We start from the raw sequence: 19,350 nt of genomic DNA on the forward strand, positions 1-19,350 counted from the left end.
TTATCTTTTGATTGATCCCTCGCTGTGTTTCTATGTAGGAATAAGTGGCTGTTCATTTTGGTAATATGTGTGTATAGGTATGTTAAATCAGAAACTTCATATTTCCCCATGGTTTGACAAACAAATCCAATCTCTTACTCTTTCAGTTGTGCTTTACACAGTAACCTGGGTATTGTTCTACATCTAGCCAACATGGTAAAAATCAATGCAAAGCAAGGCAGTTTGATTCACTCGGGGTACATTTGCAATTTAACTGATATGAGAACGGAAAGTTAATTCTGGTGCTGATGAAATTGTACCTCCTCCTGCCTCAGAAGTCCCCAAATGTTGCCTAAAAGTAAAGTTATCAACCCAGCTGTTTACGCCACCCTGGCAGCACAGAGCTCCGGGTGTATTTATAGTGAGAGCACTGTTGGGACGGCATGAATTATTAATGGATCTTGATGCAGATTTATCTGTGACCTCTAGGCCACCTGAGCACGAACACACACACGCACCAGCAAACACACACATTCACATACCAAGTCACTATTGTGTTTGTGGGCTAATTTTGTGACTCTTGTGGTGTCTTTTTCAGCTAAATAATGATAGATTACCATGTGTGTAGTCCAGTAACCCTCAATAACAGCCACCAAAGACACTTGCAAGCCTTCGGTTCGTTGATTGGTTCATTGAGGAGGCTCTCAGGGATAAATTATTCAAAGCTCTGAAGCATTCAGCAATGTACGGCACATACTTACAGTACATACAGTAGGCCTAAACTACATACACACATACTACATACGTCAATAAGAGCAAATGTCTATTTTTATGCTTCTTTTTAGGTTCTGTGTTGACTTTCAACCTACTGTCATACAGTTGAAGATCCCCCCAGAAGCTGGATTTAAATGAGTTTAGTATTATCTCCATTTTGTTGCAAAAGTCATGATCAAAAAACATGTAAACTGATCCTTGGCCTCATAAATCTGCTCCCTCTGTCCAGTTTCCTGGCTCAGAGGCGATACTTTCTCAGCAGGTCGGCTTGCCACATGTACTTCCTCTCAGGGAACCTTTCTGGGATCTTGATCTTGCGGAAGTCTTGAATGCACTTTTCCAGCTCTTCCTCGACTGTCGGCTTCTCTTTTGTAGGTCTTTTCTTGCAGGTGCTGGTGTCACGGGAGCTCGCTGTGAGCGTGCGCAGCAAATCACTCTTCCGCCGATGTTCAGACTGCTGGAGCATGGTAACGGGGCCCTTTTTCAGTGGCCTATCCAGGGTTTGGACATTGGCATGGGGGTGTGACTGGCGACTTACTGGGCCACAGATGACTGTTCCCTGGGGAGAGCTGGCCTCTGACTGACTCTCGGAGCTGGAGGTGGAGAGCTCATTGAACGAGGTGCCACTCTCACCATCACCTTTGTGGTTCTTGCAGCAGCAGTCACATGGAGGAGAGGACCAACGTGATGGACCACCTGAAAAGACAGAAAAATAGAGAAGGAGCTAACATTATATTTTATGCAGAGCTATTTTTTCACCTTTTTTTTGGGGGTCAATCATCATGAAGAGAAAAATGAGACAATGGCACAAAGAGAGGCACAAATTAGTCCGACGGGAGAAGAAAGGCGACGTAATAAGCACTGAAGGCGCAAAGAGAAGAAAAGTCAGCTAATACTAAATGACTATCACCTAGAACAAAGTGACATGACACAAGGGACAACTGGCTTGCATCCAATCCAGCCATGGAAGTGAACTGAATGACTGTGACAAGCTTGTATTGTGCAGAGAACACAGCTCATAGATCCATGCTGTCACACAAAACAAGTAAAAATCAGGTGCAGACACACAATGAAGGTCCAGATTCACATGCTGCAAATGTGTTTACAGCAAAAACACTGAAGGAAGTGGGAGTGGGACTTAAAGAGGAGTCACTGCAGTACAAATATAAGGTGTTTTTCTTTTTTGCTAATATTTAGTGTATTTATATCATATATTATATTATTATATATTAAGGTTACAAAGAGTCATTCAGTTTAAAAATGAATGTTTCAGCAGCATTTAAGTGACCAGCTATATGCAGTGATTTTAATTAAACATCTAAACCTGGAGACGTCTTTTGACCTGCTAATTGTCAGTTAAGTGCCCCCATCAGCAAACATGCTGATTCCGGTTAGCGTTACTTGAAAGCCATACTTGACAACCTCGTCTTTCTTTCAAACCTTTGAAGTGTTTTCCCATTGCACTGTGAAATAAAATTCTGCGCAATGTCTAGAATTGATGTGCTACAGGTCATAGGAGAGTTTATATCGAGCTGCTTCCCCTCAACAGTACAGTAAACTCTACAGTAAACTCGAGGCAGGAGTGTGTGTCAAAAAAAGTTGCAGTATCTCACAGAGTACCTGAGGGTTGATGCGATTGGTACAGCTGCCCTATAGTTGTGGTCTAAACCAATAACGAGACAAAAGCAGAGATTCACAGTCATTGCTGTAAGAAATCAATTGCTCGGTCTAGCTTCTGTGCGAGTGTGCAGTAAACTGAGGGATTGAGAAGAACCATAGAAGCACTGCACCTCTCACTCCAGGAAACAGCCATTCATTTTTCATGCTAACCCCCTGAATAATTGAAGGGGTATCTGTTGCTGATGGACTCCTCTCTGTTTAGCGAGGCGAGGGATCAAAACCCCGGAGGCAAACACACACGTGCGGCGGCGCACACAATTCTGAAACCCCGCCCTTCATCATTTACTCTACCACACACATGCAGGCAGGCTTCAGCTTTTCTATTCATCAGTAGTACCATCATCTTTTTTCCATGTGCTGCTATCATTTCACTTCAAACAAGATAGTAAGAGGCTATAAATAATGCTGCTTAAAATAAGTGGCCTCCTTGCTTTTAATTCCCTTTGTTCTCAGCAGCATGTTTGGTTCATTTTTCAAGTAACAGAGTAGAAATCAGTTCATCTAAACAATATTTGTTCCTGAGTACCAGTAATGAACAGTTACCACATATTGCAGCTACATTTAATAGACTATAAATAGAAACGGTTCTTGGACTGCTTTGACACTGACTCCCACTGTTAGTCCAAGTGGTGAGAGTACTAACATTAAGTACACAAAAATATACTTTCTATACACACACTGTTTGTGAAATGAACATCATCCATGTCACAAATGAAAACTAGATTAGCCTCAGATTTTAAAAAGATGTAATCGTTAGGTGTAATCTTCTTGATCGCCGTCCAACCTTTTTAGTGGCTTTTTAAAGTACATTTATGTCACCATGACTAAACAGCAGACCCTCTGATTGTAAATGGTTTTTTAAATTTATGGTCTCAGACTCTGTATTTGCCTTTAGCTAATCTGTCTTTCCATATAAAGTTAACACGATGGGACAGGTGAAGCTGCAACATCTCATATCTTATGTGTCTTAAAGAGCCTTGCTAAGTGTGTGTGGTGGTGTGTGTCCATGTGTGGCCTTGTGATGTACATTTGAAATGTGACCCTGTGTTTAAACTTTGGCATTTAGTAATTATATCCACAGAGATTCAGCTCGTTCTGACAGTGACATGCTGCTTTAATTTGCAGGTGTTGTGAGAGGCTATCAGCCTTGCTAACACTCAAGCCTGCTAAGGAGGGGTGTGATTTAACATTTCAACCAGTTCTTGTTAAAGTTTTACCCTCATGACAAATAATTCTGGTAAATAATTCAAATAGGAACACACTTTAGAGCTATTTTAAAATTGAAGCGCAGATTTGTAAAATAAGTCACTGAGTGGTATCTTCTGCGCATTGATACTGTAACCACAGAAAATTATTTGTCAGTATGCAGGGTTGATGCTTCGAAGCACAACGAGACATATTAGCAGTTAAACCAATTACTCCTGCTAATTGAAGTAAAAAAAAAGTTTGTAGACTTGCACTTTCTAATTAGTATTTACACTGCACCACGTCTTGCAAATTGAGGTGAAAATTAACTGTTTATGTTTCACTTATTCAGGTTTATTTCATTAATTTTCCATCTGCCTGAACTAATGTTTCTTTTTTAAAGTTCTTTCCATCTAAAAAACTGTAAGTAATGTAAATTTCTCTTCATCATCCATAAGGTTAGTGCTGTTTAAGTGCAAAGAGGACACAGTAAAACATTCAGAAATACTTAACACAAAGCCTTTTAAATTTTTTAGCTACTTCCCATTTCCTCTGTGCAGGAACTTACAGAAAAGCATCATCAGCATATATGTGTGTCAGTATGTAAGGACAAACTAAACAGTAATGGTCCCAGTACGGAGTCTCCCAAGGCTCCATAAACCAAATTAAGGCATAAACTGTTTCTCAGAAATCTCCAATCCAATTTTGCCTCACCACAGCGGAATGATGCGTTTTGGCAGTGTCTTTTGGAGCTTCCAAATTTACACTGACAGAGGTGCGATAATTAAAGGTCAAGGTTTTCGAGTTTCAAAGGCTGTATTAGCTACACAAACCGGCTCATGTAATTATGCTGGGGACAGAAAGATGCATCTTGTTACCGAGTGGCCCAAAAGATGCCTGCATCCATCACTCAGGTGGACATTCGTAATTGGAGGGTTGTTGTTTTTTTTCTGCTCATGGAGTCATTTAAACTGCAGGAACTGTGATAAATTTCCTTGCATCATGCCTGAGCAATCCGTTTAATAGGATGATGTCATGTCCCTGTTCTGTGAAAGACGTGATTGTGTTGTTTAACAGGTAGCATGGACTATATAGTTAAGTTCTGACCCAAACAGGGACTTATTTTATCCTATAATAAAAGCATACTTCACTATTAGAAAAGGATCAACTTCCTGTCTAGTCATTATCATAGAGCAGGTCTTTTAGGTCTTTAAATGCCATGAATTTGACAGTTTCTCTCTGTGACAGCTAGGTGACTCACCTGAATGATCCGCTCACTCATCAAATAACCTGAGGTTGATTGTTCGTACCAGTCAGGAGATGTCTTGAAGAGAGGGTGTCTCCCTTCCCATCAATCACGCCTACGTGCATGTCAGCACTTTTGGATTATATAGAATAAATCACAGTGGTGAGGACAAGGCGCAGTTTCTGTAGCAACAATGTGCCTGAATTTTAGCTGAATGTTAGCAGAATAACATTTTTATATCTTATGGTACCTTAAACACATCATAAAATCTTGACACCCATTCATTATTTCAACATCAGTTTAATTTCCAATTAAGACACTATATTCATTCAAAAGGTGCCACTTAGAAAAGGTTGCATTGACAAGCTTATAGTTAAGTAAATTGTTCTTTTTCCCTTTGTTCCTCATGTTGTATTAATTAATTAATATCACCACTTATGTGGACAGCACAAAGGAGACAGGGGTGGTTCCAGGCCATATTCATCTAACTGTACTTTTCCTTAAGGAAGCGTCTTTATGTCTTTATTGGCTTCCTTGTTAGCGGTAAAAGGCCCGGTTGCTCGTTGCCATTATAATCTCAATGAATTATATATTGGTGAAAAAACTAAAAGGTCAGAACAACAACAACATGTGTGCTGATAAACTACAGCAACAAGGGAAATGCAGGTAAATACGTATTTCTTAATGATAATCGGTGTTGGAGCGGATCTAACTGCTACATTCTTGTATTAATTGTGTAAATTTGAGGAACATCAAACCTACAGCATTACGGATCAACAGAGATTAGGGCTTTTCAAGGTCAAGTATGCCGTTACATGACGTGGGGAAAAGGGCTTAAATTCCTTCCTTCAGGGCCAAATGAGTGTGTGTGTGTCTGTGCGTAAGTGAACATCGAAATATATACATGCCCACACATGTAATGTGAGATGACGCACCAAATGTGAGCGCCTAACGTAGGTCAGTGTGTGTACTTGCCTGTAGTCATACATCATACTTGTTGTAGTGTAGCATGCATGTGTTTCTGCAACCAAAACTCTGTTTCTATATGACTAAACTGCAGGAAATGTAGTTGCCACAGGATAATTTCTGCCAAAATACCTGATCTGTACAACGTCCAATTCTGTAGCAAAGGTGATCACGCAACACTTAGTTGTATAGGAGTGTAATTGTATGTGTGTGTGTGTGTGTGTGTGTGTGTGCCTGTGGTCATCCCTCAGTGTGAAAGTGACATTGGCCTTGGAACTATTATCTGTATGCCGGTGGGCAGAGGGAGGCTGGTGTCAGCTGGGGTTCCCATTCATGTCATCAGAGGTGACAGATTGTCGGCCGTGCCTCCGGCCTGCATCACTCAGCACACACACCGTCAGGTTGTGTGTGTGCGTCCGTGTGTGTTGTGTTATACTGTACTGTATGTGCAGCAATTGATTCATGTGATCTCATGTTGTTTGTATTCCAGGGGAGGTGGACAAGAGCTCTGACATGAAGTCTAATGACTACCACGTGCTGTTACACACTCTCACACACACACACACACACACACACACACACACACACACACACACACACACACACACACACACACACACACACACACGCATAAACAGACAATGCTTCTTGACAGGTGCTTCTAGCTTTGTTGTATTGATCTCAGCGGGGACATCCACAACTTGTGTTGGCTCTGGTCAGTAAAAAGGCCTGACACTACACTCACAATTAAATAGACACAGACACACTCTCTCACACACACACACACACACGCTACATAATGAAAATACAATCACACACAAACCTGATTTTCTTTCCACATGTTTCTATGAGCTATAATTTGCTTACATCAGTTACTATTTAAGGGTCGTCTCATTGTGTTGAACTCGCAGTTGTATAATGTGTTGTTTGATTTACAGTTTAGTACACAGACAGTTTCAATATGTGTGATGGTTATCTTAATATAACACAGGTATTTGTATTCCAAAATAAGCCGTCAACACTAACACATTTTGTGTTATGTTTGCGTTTAGCTGATACAGTGATTACCCAGTATAGCTAATATAATAAGTGCAGGTTTAATGCCCAGATTTTGGACTCTCAGACTTTCTCTCAGGCTAAACAATTTCTTTTCTCTTTCTCACAGTGTTGATAGAATTCAGTGGCATAACTCTGCCCATTTAATTAATTGGCGTGAACATAGTTTCTTCACTTGTGAAGCTTGTGGACAGCAGTGTTATCTGGAGACAGACACAGAGTGAACACATATAAAACACTGAGTGTGTCTCTAATTCTACTATCTTCTCCCACCCACCCACCAATTTAACATGCAACACCACTGACGTTTGTCAAATCAAAGAGAGCGGAGATCCAGAAAGCACAAAAAATTACTTTTAAATGTCTCCAAACAACTAAACAGCATTTCCTTTCCAAGATATTACACGGTGAGTCCAACAGACTCAGATATTTATCTCATTATGTTTTCTTCCTGGCAAAACAAAGCTTATTTTCCTCCCAGTTTTCCTCTTAATTTATTTTATAGTGCAGTTTCTATTTTTTGTCTGGACACTTTCCCCGTTCCTCTCTTCCTCTCCCCATGCATCTCTCCCTTCCCATTCCTCTCTTAAGCCTGTATCGATGGGTTGGCGCATCAGTGGAAGTGTATGGACGATTGCCCTCTGATTGATTTCTGTCATACAGCCTCTCAGCACTGGGAGGCTGTTCACCGGAGATAAATGAGGTTGGCACAACAAAAGCAAATAAACCTCTTCTATCTATCACTCCCTTCTCCACTTCAACTCTACTGTCTGCATCTCTCTGCTTTTGTGTCTCTCTCCCTACTTCTTCTTTTCTCAACTTCACGTCTTTATCATTCTCTGTCCTTCTCAGTTACTTTCCTTTTTTTTACCTCCCATGTTTCTCTCCAACAGTCGGTCCTTCTTATTTATATCCATCTTGGCAAGTCAACATCCACAGAGGGTGTCGTGTTAGATACAACTCCTCAAGCAGTCGCTTCAATTGAGTCAAATTAAAACTGAACAAACAACAGAACAGCTCATTTATTATTTCTGGGGATAATGCAAATTAGCTCGGAGACATCGTCAGAAACGGCTCTAAGTGAAATCTGAAGATACAGTAAGCTCACTGATTAGAGTTCAAATTGAGTCATTCCTGAATGGGCTTTGACAGAGATTATCTGTGCACTTACACATTGTTAGATACCATCAGAGCTCATTTTTGGATTAAGTGTAACTTTTTCTATGGACTCATCCATTTAACTTCAGCTAGCTCCATAAATGAGGGGTCGGTTCAGCCAAAAAATTTTATAATAACCAGCAGATTATAGTACTTCAGGCCTTTGTAAAAAGGTCCTACGATCACATAATGCCATGAGGATAAAATGTAAACAAACCATTCTGTATAACCGTTGGTGTCAGTACTGAATGAGTCTTACGTCATTTATGTAGTAGTACAGTTTCTGCTGTGTTTTACGCTCAGCACACTGGTGACTTTGATGATTACCACAATTCAAATCAAAACTGAAATACTAATTGATCTCAACCCTCACACCGCTGCAGTTCCAAGGGAGGTTAAGATTATACGACTTAGCATTCAGATTATCAGAGCAAAAACAAAGTCAGTGTGAGAGATAGTCTGTTTCTCCCTTGAGCATCAAACCAATGTGTAGCACCATAGAGAATCAATCACAAAAAAGGGAGAATGAGATGCTGGCTGTACTCTGTGTGATTTTCTGGGCATATGAGTCTATTTTCTGGTTCAGAGCTGATATCAGTTGTATAAAATGGATTTTATTTTATTTCAAAAACTGCTCTTTGTATTCACAAAGTCAGTCTGTTTCTCGCTGCCAGCCGAGCAGCTTCCAGCACTAAGGCACAACCTGATGTCTTCACAGGTTAAATGTAATAAAACATGTGATAATGTGTTTATCCCTACAAGGAGATTCTTTTTTTCTTTCACAGACCTTACTCCACGGAGAGGTCGCAAGAATGGCAATTAAAGTTGGCAGTGATTCAGCATCTTGCCCAAGGACACTTCAGCATGACAGATGCTGGTCAAGCCAGGAGCCTGAGCCTGCTTTACATCTCAGCTGTCTGGTTTTTAGCTGTGGGAAGAAGCTTGGTTCGTCAGATATTGATTAAACTGTCCTGGCCATGGGAATGAGTTCTGGACAAAAATGTCAACTGTCAAATGTAAAATCAGCACATTCAGGATGCAAGAGGCATGTATTCCTTTGCAAATTGTTAGTTAGAGCCATATTTGCAAGGTTGGCATAATAAATAACAAGAATTAAGCACCCGGCTCCCTCCTTATTCCCCCTCTCTTCTTCTTCCAGTTTTCTCTTGATGCTGCATAATTAGTTCCTCACACAGCAGCATGAAGTGATGTGCGACTGTTCAGCTTCTCAAACCAGTCACTTCGATTATGCCAGCATTTTCTCCCTCCTGTATTTAAAGATTGCATACCTCGGTGTAGTGTAGTGTCTTTCTACACTCATGTTTGTTTTGTTTTGTGCATTTGTTAAATGAAAAATGCCTCTCTCTCCCACAAGCAGGTGTTGTATTACGGAGAGCAACACTACTGTATGTGGTTGCTGGAGTTTCCACTTGTAAATGTACATTTGTTTACCTGTCACTTTTTCTACCCCATTCCTTTCTGCCTCTCGATCCCATTGTCCCTATAATTTAGAGTTTACTGTAAACGTTAGTGTCTCTCTTTTAAACCCAGATCACTCTGCAACAGCCTAAAAAATGTATACAACACATGCCGACGCATTCATAATTCACCATATGTTACAGAAACACACTGGCAGGCTTTCCTCAGAGATTAAAAGTGGAACTTTGAAAATCTGGCACAGCTTCATAAAAGAAATGTGATACCACTATCACTGGCTATTATTTTAATTTTATTTTGGATGAGTAAGAAACTATTAGTAGTTGCAGTAGGGGGAGGTGCAAAGCAGAGTAAGAAGCAGGGAGAAGAGAAAAATGTAAGAAAAGTTGGTCTTTTTTATTTTATTTTATTTTTTTTGAATGGTGGAAAGTTTTTCTCAGTTTCAACATGAAGAAAAATAACCAATTAATGTCTGACATAGAACAGCCGTCCTCCCGTCCCCTCATGCACAAAACCTAATTGCAACAATGGGGACTTGGTTAGCTGTACTGATGCGGGCACAATGAAACTTTCCTCTTGAAGACCAGCTCTGCTGATTACTAATCAAGCCTCTACACATGCAGAAAACAAATCTACTTTAGAGTTTTTTTACACAGGCACCAGCCGCTGCTAGCATTCATTAATAATACTTGTGAAAATTATCACTTTCAAACCCCCATATTCAGACTCCACTCTTAAACATGATGCAAATTAATGATCCTCTTCTCTCAAACCACCGGCGCTGTCCGGCCTCTCACTGAATAACAGACCATCACTGCTCATATTGTTACTGATCATATTCACCTGTTCCCTTTCATTTACGTTACCAAATGTTAGGACAGAAAATTTGAAAGTAGCAACTGCATCATTTGCAAGATCTATTGTGGAGATGAATCTGTTGCTTCATGTATTGGTCTATTTTGGTCTTTCAGAATATGCAGAAACAAGGATAATGTAGCCAAAAGAGTTTGACGTGCGTGTATCATTGAATATATGAACAATATATTATAGAACAAACCAGCCATAAAATATGCTTTTAGTTTCACAGTATTTCTTGCAAAGTTTGTTTGCTTTGCTGGGCTTTTTATTCTGTTTAGGTCTATTCACAGTCATCCATCAATCCACAGAACTCGCACTCAATTCTACATTACTTTTTCTCCATCACTATGATGAAACACCCACCTTGATTTCTTTTTTCATCATTTGAGGTATGAAATGGCAGCAACAATTGATTGCAAATGGCAATTTATTTTCTACAGCATGGCGTTGCCAGTTCCCTTGCACTGCTTTCATATATTTACATGTGAACACGACTGTAATGTCACCTGTGGGCTAACAGGTGAATCATGGGTTGCTATGAAAAGGTGATTCTTCACGGTGTCAGAAATCCAGTTTTTTTGATGAGAAAGCAACCAAGCCAGAAGCCTGTAGCAGCAGAAATGTTGACACCGTGTAGCCAGCAGTATAAGGAAATACAGTAGAGACCACACATAGGTAGAGTGCTGTGTTAACAAAAAAGGAAACAACTGAACTACACAGTTTAGGAGTGAAAGGTGTACTGGTTAGACAGAGATGACAAATGGAAACTTCTAAAAGGCCTATGTAGCCAAAGACCTGAATATTTTATTAGAAGAATCAGACCAACGCACTCTGGAAACATTTATTTCTGATGCTGGGTTTTTAAGACAATGATGTACAGAACTAAGAACACACTGAACATGGATACAGTTTGTGGAGACACACTCAGCCGTTATGTATATTGACATGTTTGTGGTTATAAAAGTTCACACTGCATATTGGTGCTGACAAACAGAAATACTCCGTCTGCAGATGAATTATCTGCAGATGATGTCGGCACAAACAAAAAGGCCGTAATCGGCAAACAATTGCAAGAGCATTATCGCTGCCCAGCAGAGCACTCACTAGTCACTATCTCTGTCTCTCTGTCACACCCATTCCCCCATTATCCATTTGTTACACACACACACACACTTACACACAATGTTAGGAACGTAAGGAAGGGTGCTTCCATCCATCAATCAATTTTCTGCTGCTTATCTGGATCATTTAGTTGCAGACACCTCTCTCCTCAGTTACATTTTTCAGCTCCTGTTGGGGAATTCCAAGGTGTTTCCAGACCACACACAAGACATTGCCTGGAAAACCTCCAGTGGGAGTAAATTAGCTAACGGAGAAAGCTAATTTCAGCTGCTCATATTCGTAGTCCTTTATCTTTGATCACTACCCATGGCTCGTGATCATAGGTAAGGGTTGGAAAATAGATCGACTGGTAAATCAAAAGCTTTGCCTCCCACTTATTACTGCTGACACCGCCCCAATGAACCTGCCAATCTTATGGTTCAGTTTACTATCACCTGTGAAGAAGGTCTCAAAATACTACTACTTGAGGCAGAAACCTACACCAGAACCGAAGGAAACAAGCCCCTATTTTCAAACAGAGAACCATGAAATTCTGACACCATATTTTAATTTTTACTATTTCCATCATTTGCATGAGTGATCATTCATTTTTCATCTTAAAAAAAAGACTATATTATTTTTCCCCTCGTTTTTTTATCCCTTTCCCTTTGATTTCAGTTTCAATTCACTCATTTCATCCACTCTCAAACAGTCTCCACTCTTTGTCTCTCCAATCGGTCATCTGACCCCTCTAACCCCTTTTCCTCCAACATAATGAAGTGCCTTGCTCTCTCTTTTTTCTTTCTTTTGTCTCAGTCTTATTTCAAATTTTGGGAATTGATGGTGGAGCCTCAAAAGCCTTTTTGGGTGTCCATATTATGGTTGTCAGCAAAACTTAATCTACATTACAAAGCTGACCCGCCTCATATTCAGGTTATACCTAATGTATTTACTTGAGGGTTGTATTGAACAGTGTGCAGGAAATGCCGCAGCTTCGACTTCTGACATTTCTCATTCTATTTAATCCTCACGACTGCCTGCTGCTATTTATGTTTATTGTCATTCTTGGAGACTCAATACACCGCGGTGCAGGAAAATCCCAGAAGGCTGCCTGTTTCTGAGCAGTAATGATAATACAATGTTCAGTTAATTAAGTCACACATCTTGTCCGCGGTAATGTAACTGAAACTCTCAACACTGTCTGCATGAGTGACTGCTTGACTGAGCTGTTACTACACACAGGTGGAACAAAGCAGCCATTTTGTGTATTTATCTATTTTTTTCCATATGCAGAAAACCATTTTCATTATCACTCATGACTCAACATCATAAAATGGGGTAAAATTGTGTATTTACTTATTGAGCAGCTGATGATGATAAATGATAATGGATGATGGATCATTGAATCCAAGAAGCCTGATTGGTAAAAAATAAAAAGGATTTTCAACATGAGCAATTTTAGATACAGGCAGAGTCAATGCGGATGTCCAGGATGAATAGTTGGAGTGATGACAGGACTGACTGAAAAGTAGAGGAATCAAAAGATTAAGAAAGGCTGCTGTTGGCTCAGAAAGGTATACAGACTGAAAGGCGTCTGATCAATACAACCTTATCATGGTGCTAAATCCTCTCACGTCCTGGCAGGACTCTCTGTACTTGCCTTCTTTATCTCTGATTCCATCATGGTCTCTTTTTTACTTGATCTGTTTTACTCTTTTAAAGCAGGCAGCCACATGGTCCGGAATTGTTGTTCTTTATTGAGAGGAAAGGCTGAGAGAGGAAACAGATGCAATGAGCTCTGAAGAGATTTGGGCTGAGGCCAGAAAGGATAATTTTCAATTTCGGCTTTTAGGCAGGGTTTTACCACTCCACCACCTTTCAGCATTGTGAATTTCTCTATCTTTTATCTATTCTGTCTGTGCATGTGGCTGTGAGAATGCATGCTTATGAGAGTTTAACGTCTCATCCCCATGAACTGTGCAAAAACAAAACACTACGTGAACTTGAGAACTGCTTTTCCCTCTTTACGCTCCACTCCACGCATCTACTTCATGTTAAGGGCCTCAGTCTGGAGCATCATCTGTAATGGCTCATCACAGTTGTCCCATTTCACCTGGAGTATTCCCAGCAGGGAGGATTTAAAGAAAACAGAACAGGACAGGATGTGCAAGAAAAAAAACATGGTTGGTGAACCAAAAGGAATAGGGTATTCCCTGAGGGGAAGTGGCATTCTTTAACATAACCTACTATAAATCTCTACATGTTGATACTCTCAGTACAGCACAGTTTGCAGCCTCTTCCTTCCAAAACCTCTCATCTATTTTCCAGCTTATTCTTCCCACTTCGCTGCCAGTCATCCATTCTGTTGCCTTTTTGGCAGCATTTTGTTAAAACTGGAGACGTAGTGTTTCTCTCTGTGTGGTCGCTGTGTTAGCAGTCACCACTGCTTCTCCTCTAGCACCGCTCATGATGAGATGGCAGACAATGGGAAGAAGAATGAGGAAGAAATAAGAAAGAAACAGCTTTGACAAACAAAATCCACATAGTGCAAGCAGCTGTAAGCAGTATGTTGTGTGTGTGTGTGTGTGTTCTCTTGTCTGTCTGGGCAGCTTGTTAGTTTGTGTAAACGTGGGTGTAAACAAATGGTCATACAGCATTTGTCTCAAACAGGGGACGGACATATAGGCCAAATCTGATGGTGCTAATGTCAGTAAGGACAATGACAGAGCTGGAATACTGGTTACCAACCACAGCACTTCAAAGGCTGTGCAGCCTTGAAGGCAGCAGCTTTGAAATAGAGTTGGAACAGGAGCGGTTTTGGAGAACCACAAGCTCTGGACAGCTTCCCAGGGGCCTCATTAGGGACTATGCATGATGTGTAGATGGAAGAAGTAGGGCACAGCTATCAAACACACAGACACAAACACAAGATCATAAATGTTCTCACATGTATGTATGCACATGAACGCACACATATGGTCTCTCTCTCTTTGCCAAGCACATTCATACATGCAGACACATAGCAGGGGGCAACAGACAGCCTTAGAGCATGACTGAATGCAAACGTAATTGGCAGTAAAGCGAATTGTCAGACTACTGCCATCATATGCACAACAGAAATAGGTTTAGACAGATGAAAAGCAATAAATGATAGTGTCACATATGATTTGAAATTAGTTTTTTGCAAAAGCGATAGGAGCTAAATGAAATTTTAGTCCTTAGTGTGCTATTTATGCTGTTATTACGTCAGTTTAGTTAATTAATTTAATGTGGTTGTGTGCATGCTTCTGGGTGTGGGTGTGTATACGTTTGTGTGTCTGTGTGTTGAGTCATTTGCTACAACAGCTTTGGCACATTGTGACTTTTAGAGCGTTTCCAGAGTTGATCTCACGCTAAGTGTCATTAAGCCACTCGTCTTTTCACGCAGCTGGGGACCGTGTGTACGTCTCAGTCTTTGTGGGTGTGCATCTGTATATGTGTTATGTCTGTGTGTGCATACATCTGTTTGCACGTATACCAACTCTGAACAGTCTGGTTGTGGACACCCCACATTTAGCTCTTATACAGCTCACTGATGGAGGTCCATATGGAGTCAGTCAGTATCTGCTTCATACATCCATCACAATGTGTGATCAGTGCTTTTTTTAATAGGTAGGCCTCCTCACTCACACACACATATATACCTACATGAGTGTCTCCTTGTTTAAATGTATCCACAGTGTCCATCCAGACATTAAAACGATTAAAAGCACATAAGCCAGACACACCTTTCCACTGTGTGACGTGGCTGTATGTCATTCCAAAATGCTTGGTCAAAAACATTGTTGACATTGACAAGTCAAGCAAGTGTTGCATCTACTGAAGTAATGAGTCTGATGTGTCTTTCTGGCTATATGTGCTATTAACATTACATGTGATACAATAGACATTGACAGTGGGCAGTCTGCAACTGAGAAAAAAAGCAGCAAACAGGTATTTATGTCTCAGCGCTACTTGTCAGTAGCACCATTCAATAACAGAAAGAAACTGTACTATAATGAGCCCAGATGGCACAGTAGGAGCGTCTGTATTCCTCCCCTCCCCACCACGAGTACAAGCATTTACAGTATATCATATTGCAACATATTCTAATGGAGGCAGAAAAGCAAAACCCAGATTTCTGTGCTGTTAAATAAACTCAGGAAGTTTAGACTTATGCGCTTAAATGTATTTTACTTAAAAGGACAAGGCCACAATGTTCTTTATAGATCCAGGGCTATATGACACGTGTTTATGTACATGGATGTGTTTTGTATACTTGAGTGACCTTTTAGGATCAACACATCAAAACATTTGTGACTCCCAGTTCAACGTCATTTTCCTGTGATGAAATTCTCTACAGCCATTTCTACATGTGTCTATGAGTTCATGTATATACGTATGTGTGTGTGTGTCTAAGTTGAAACTTGCTTGAGCTCATCAAAAAATTGTGTGTGTGATTGAATGTAAATTCAAGTGTTGGTGTCTGCGCTTGCATGTGTGGATGCTTGAAGGATTTACCAGATGTCAGCTCCCTTTAGCAATACGTGTAGCTCAGCAGGACAACACAGGGACCAAAATTCTCCCTGAATCGCTCCCATCTTTCGTTTTTTCTGTTCCACTCTTCTAAACATATGTTGCTTGTCATATTGGATTGGATTTTGAGGACTCTTAGTGGCACTGATTCCAATACACACCTCTCTCTCTAGCCCTCCGCTCTCTCTTCAGCTTACCAGCTGTCTGCGTGAGATATACCACATCCCTAATCTTCTAATTGGTAGCTAGTATCGGCCATTACCTGAGCGATGACAGGGTGGAATCGATAAGAGGCACAATGCTAAATGATGTGTCCCACTGTTTCTCTCTCTTTCTCCATTTCTCTCTGCCTATTTCTCAGCTTCTGCCTATTTTGTTCTATCACCCTCTCTGTTTAAATTCACGGTATCCAAGGCAACTGATGTTCAATCTCCAAACGGCGCCGAAACAAACACTCTGTTAATTTATCTTTATTACTCCCTCATTGTTCTTTTCTTCATCTTCCTCCCATGTTTTACACACATCACGTGCATAAACTTTGCAAAGTGTCTCTCCACTCTTCATCAGCTTAGAAGTACTCAGTGAAAACCTGCTTCTCAATCAATGCCACTAATTTAGCCCCAGAGCTCATGATGCATTATTCACTGTCTGTCACTGCGTGACATAGTGCGGCCCACTTGATGAACAGTCCTTTAATGGACTTTAATGAAAGATGTGAATGAAGGGATGCTTTAGAATATTAGTAGCAAAAAGCAGAAGATTCGATTCATTTTTAACACAAGAGATGGAGAAAGACAAGAAAAGAAAGAACAAGCGTTTTTGCTGGGTTTTAGAGTTGCTCATCATCGCAGGCAAATGAGCATCATCATCATCATCAAACTGTTTAGCAGCATTCATTTAGAGGTATATAAAAACTATCTCAGGACAGTTCCAAGCTGTGGGTAAACATAGGTCTTTCATCAGTTTTTCTTTTCAATGTGACATTTCATACAGACCATTTGAATAAAGGTACCCTCATTGCAAGCTGTGTGAATATACTGCACTTCTTGGACCATTGTCACGCCTCAGTTTCTCAAACATGTGCATGCATACAAAGCAGAAAATGAATAAATTCCCCGGGGAGAATTATGTAGGGTTGAAAATCGTATTTGAAGCCTTCAGCGAGCGGCCCCACCAGATTATTCTCCCAGGCAGAGCCAGAAAATGGTGACAATCAGTGATTTCTAGCACAAGGCAGAACTTCATACAGCTCTGTCATGGTCGATCAAACACCAGTAAACAAACAAACCCCAAAAATTAAAATGAAGGGGAAAAAAAAGTTGACGGATGTTCTCTTTTATGGTATAAAATGAAAAACACATTTAAAAGTCCACACGGAAAAAAACAAAATGAGAGTGAGGGAGAAATTCGTGGAGTTGTGGTCAATATATCTGACATCTTATGAAAACAGTTTGTAACCTGTAACAACCAAACTACAAAGTGTTATTCGATATACCATTTGAATCACCTTTGTTTAAATTAAATCCTTAAAAAATGTCATTTAAATGTCAGAAATAATGTGGAAATAAAGAGAGAAACACACTGGAGCTCCTGAGCCTAGAAATAATAAACAATTTTGTTGTTCTGCTCCCTATTTACTAAACATGAGATTTTGTCAGTCTCCTGGTACGAAGCCGCATCAACCCTTCATTACAGATTGTTCTCCATCTGCTGGGGAAACAAACAGCCAGGGGTGAAAGAAATGTGCATGGTTCCCTCATTTTAAAAACAGCCAGATAAACAGAAAGAGACATCTTAATAGAAAACAGAGAGGGCTGTAAAATTTCTCCATTCTTCACTTTAGCATTTTTCTAATTTAGCAGAATTAGAGTTGAAGCGTCTGTAATTTCTCTGCAGACTAAGAATAGTAGCTCCTTTATTTAGAACAGGCTGCTGAAACTCCTGCTTGCATGTTGTCTTTTAATTAGGACATTTTCATAGTTTCAGGTTGGTAATCTGTGAATATTCCTGAAAAGCTCTCACTGTTCTCCAGACCAATTAAAATAAAACGTACAAAATGGCCTCGGAGGGCTCCTTAGGTAGTCTCGCCTTTTGCTCGACAGGCTCTTTGTCAGAAACCCATCTGGCAGGGCAGAAGATATTTACATATTGAGCACAGAAACAGATATCATTACACTGATACTGAGCCAGTACGTCTGTATTAAGGGTGGAGGACGGTGGGGTTAGATCAGCCCAGCCTCATTCTGTAGCACTAGCACTAAAGCTCCATCTCAAGTTTCAAAGCCATGTCACGTTTAGACAGCGATGTGCAGGGATTTTATCAGCAGAAGTACTTCTGATTTTTCATTAGCATCCTTGTTAGGCACATGCTGACAAAATGTGATGTTCAGTCATTAAAGCTTGTGTTAACTGAGCTCTAATCACCCTGTCAAAGCTCAACAGTGGATAAATGTTGAGCTGGGTGAGCTGACAGGTTCACTGTCATTCTCCTTTAAATATGTTATTTTGTGCTCAAAACTAATTTTATAAAAACACGGCAATACAGAACGTTAACATTTATGGTGTTATAAGGTACAATCAAGTAATTAATATCTTTTTTGTCCCCACAACATGCTTGAATATGTTAACCACACTATAAAAAGACTAAATATGCAAAGTAATGAAAGAGAATTTTGGATTAGTCAACGTTTTTTCCATTTGCCACAACAGATCACTCTGAGCTAATGTTTACTTGGTTCCTATGTTCAGTCCAAGGCCCCTGGTGAAATGCTAAGCAAAGCTGCCTTTTTAAAGTTTTTCTTTCTATGAAAGTGAAAATAAAACACCAGCAGGTTATGTCAGTGGTCTCATAGCTACAGCAGTGAATGTGAAACACAGTCTGTTTACAGTGTCTACCAAGGACATAATGATGTATATTGTTATATTGGACAGGTAGATTATTGAATCTCAGCCCCTGCCCCTGAAAAACCCTCTCCATGTCTATGACTTTTTCATAAGGATACTGTTTATTAATGCGTTGTCATTTGAATGTATATATTCACATGTACACCACTCTGTCTGTGTTCAGGATTATTTCTATTTCTAGATGAAGTTGCTGTTCATCTGTGTCCTTGATGCTTCGACATTACACGAGGAGCACGTTTTATTAATAAGAATCTTTCCCTTTTGGCTGTCATATTATTTATTCATTCTATCCATCCTTTAGCTATACCTGCATGGCCTGAGGGTTTTGGGGGGACTGGTTATTATCCCACCTGAGGGTGGGTCAGGGGCAGGATTCACTATGGAGAGGTCCACAGTCTATTACAAGGCATGACACACAGAGACAGACAACCAGTCATACTCACACACTCAGT

General features: G+C 40.2%; 1 protein-coding gene across 1 annotated transcript in view; it reads right to left on the reverse strand.

Annotated features, from left to right (window-relative positions):
* Positions 1 to 991: 991 nt before the first annotated feature.
* The window catches only part of kctd16b (potassium channel tetramerization domain containing 16b), a 62,230-nt gene continuing 43,871 nt past the window's right edge, over positions 992 to 19,350 (reverse strand). The window contains exon 2 of the mRNA XM_026372455.1: positions 992 to 1,449. Within this exon, the coding sequence (XP_026228240.1) occupies positions 992 to 1,449 (458 nt within the window). The remainder of the gene's footprint in view (positions 1,450 to 19,350) is intronic.

This window comes from Anabas testudineus, chromosome 14 (assembly GCF_900324465.2).
Source record: "Anabas testudineus chromosome 14, fAnaTes1.2, whole genome shotgun sequence".
Lineage (NCBI taxonomy): Eukaryota > Metazoa > Chordata > Actinopteri > Anabantiformes > Anabantidae > Anabas > Anabas testudineus.